The following is a 2,500-nucleotide window of genomic DNA, read 5'->3' on the forward strand; positions in this document are numbered from 1 at the left end:
GTTTTTGTTTGAGTCAGGCAGAGCTATAATAAAGCCCTATGACTCCTTATAAAGCTTGTTAAACACAATGTGTGCAGTCTAACTGAGTCAGGATCATGATTCATGCACTGTACACAGCAGCATGTGCTGTTGATTTATGACCAAGCACAGTTCATAGTCAAAATTACAATTTGAGGGATAAAAAGATTAATTACTATTTGTGGCCTGCAATTTCATGAGGCTAGTGGATTGCAGCTGTAGAATGATAGTGCTCTACATCAGTTTGTAGTCAGCCATTCACAGATTATTAAAGCTTTGCAAGATTAAGTGCTCCTCCTGCCTGGTTTGTGCTCAGGCAATATGCTAGACAAAAAAGGACCACAGGGATAAATCTGAAGCTAGCAATAGCTGGACATATGTCATAATTGCCAGTTTCCCATAAATCCATGGCCAGTATAGAAACCAGTCCATGATGCAGACATCATATCATGACTGCAGTGATTGCTATATATGGCCTCAAGACCTGTAACTTTGTTACTGCACTACCATTTTAGCAATATATTGGGAAATCCTTTGACTTTTTTCCCCAGTCTCATTAGAAATTATCACTGCTTTTGTGTACAAAAAAAATCTATTCTTTGGGATAGATCTTGTTGGTGTGATGGGATTTAGGGAAGAGAATTACACACTTCTTTGTAAATTTGTTGATATCTATATCTACAGATAGTGATTAAACTGACCAAACAATTCTGTTTATGTTCTAGCCCTTAATGAACCAACCATAGATTATGGCTTTCAAAGGTTGCAGAAAGTTATTCCACGACATCCAGGTGATCCTGAAAGGTTACCAAAGGTTAGTAAAGTATCAAGGATATCAATTTATCCCTTGCATCTTCATTTATTATAAACATCTAAGTGGTATAATGTACTATTTATGATTAGCAAAGTAGCATTGTATAAGAAATAGTCTCTCTCTCTCTCTCTCTACACACACACAGAGACAATTGCTGTACCTATAGGCATGTGACACTTTATTCAAAAACTTGAATAACTAATTTTTAAACTTGGTATATGTTTCATGTCACCTCTTTGCCATCAAGATAATCAACAATTTCTGAGTTCATATTTAATCTCTGCAGGACAGTATTTTTCAAGAAAGGAAGGAATGGATTTTCTGATACAAATATTTTGGATTCTACAAGAGGGACATAAACTTCCTGCGTAATGAAATAGTTCAATTAAACATTTTCCACTCCAGTAGCTTGTAGTGATTTCAATCTAAGCAGCCCCACTCTGATCTGTGATTATTTGACTCTTGTTTTCCTTTCATTTTCTAAAGCTCGATTCAGTTTAATCTTTTGTTTACAAAGCTTTTGTTATAAGTCCCTGACTTAGCAGGCTAACAAATGAAGTCCACATATTAATATCTAGAGGGACTTTTCATTTAAATTCAACAAAGACAAAAGCTGCCTGTGTTGTTTATGCACATGACACATATCACAGAAATTTCATTTTGATGTAAAACATTAAAGATAAGTCATGCTTATAATTTTTCCTTTTCTTTGATATAATTTTTTCTTTTTTTCTTTTTGTGCAATGTCTGATTTTCAAGGCAAACTTGAAAATACAAATGAAAAATGAAGTCATAACATTATGACTGATTATTTTATATTCTATTCCTGTGTGCACCAAGTCTTGACCACCTCTGAGTTTTATTAACACAATAAAACCTTTTTAGACATTACCTTTTAATGCTCAGCATGAACATAAGCAATATCATTAGGTTTCTCTTTTAATTTGTGAACATGCTAGCAACTCATATCAGATATTCACTGTTAGAATAATTGGAGACACACTGAAAGATTTTTCAAATGCAGGGCATTTCACTTAGGGGTTTTTATTCCTGAGGGCTGAGTTCCAACAGAACAAGTTTTACCTCAAGAAGAACTAGAGCCATCAATTTCATTACCCATAGGGCTTTTGCTTCCATCATTTCAATCTCTGGATTGATATATGTATTAATGATATCATTGCTGCTTAGCCTCCCATATAGGAATGTTGTTATAACACTCAATTTAAAAGGAAATGCAAATGAGGGAACATTTCCAATAGAAACGTTATGAAAGCAAACGCAATACACTACTGTGATTGTAAGAACAGAACTTTTAATCTTTTATTAATATTGGAATATTTGGAACGGGGAGCAGATTTTAGAAAGAGGTACATCAGAAGACTTCTATCCTGCAAAGGCTTACACACGTCTAATTTTACAAATGTGGATACTCCCATTAAAATAACAGAATTACATGGGTACATAAACTTAAGCATGCACATGTCTTTGCAGATGGAGTCTTAGACATGTTACATCCAGGTTTTCTTTTCTTTTTTTTTTTTTTTTTTTTGAGTGGGAAAGGAACCATAAACCAATCAGTTTTACTCATCTATGATCTGCTGAACATATCTTTACACTCTGGATGCAGTTTACACCTAAACATTTGTCAATTTCAACTCCTATCCTCAA

At 34.2% G+C, this 2,500-nt stretch overlaps 1 protein-coding gene across 2 annotated transcripts in view; it reads left to right on the forward strand.

The window, feature by feature from the left end:
* Positions 1-2,500, forward strand: part of EBF3 (EBF transcription factor 3) — a 131,390-nt gene that overhangs the window by 114,465 nt on the left and 14,425 nt on the right. For both annotated transcript variants that reach the window (XM_073354037.1, XM_073354039.1), the window contains exon 11: positions 744-832. In XM_073354037.1, the coding sequence (XP_073210138.1) occupies positions 744-832 (89 nt within the window). The remainder of the gene's footprint in view (positions 1-743; positions 833-2,500) is intronic.

The sequence above is a fragment of the Lepidochelys kempii genome, chromosome 7 (assembly GCF_965140285.1).
Source record: "Lepidochelys kempii isolate rLepKem1 chromosome 7, rLepKem1.hap1, whole genome shotgun sequence".
Classification (NCBI taxonomy): domain Eukaryota; kingdom Metazoa; phylum Chordata; order Testudines; family Cheloniidae; genus Lepidochelys; species Lepidochelys kempii.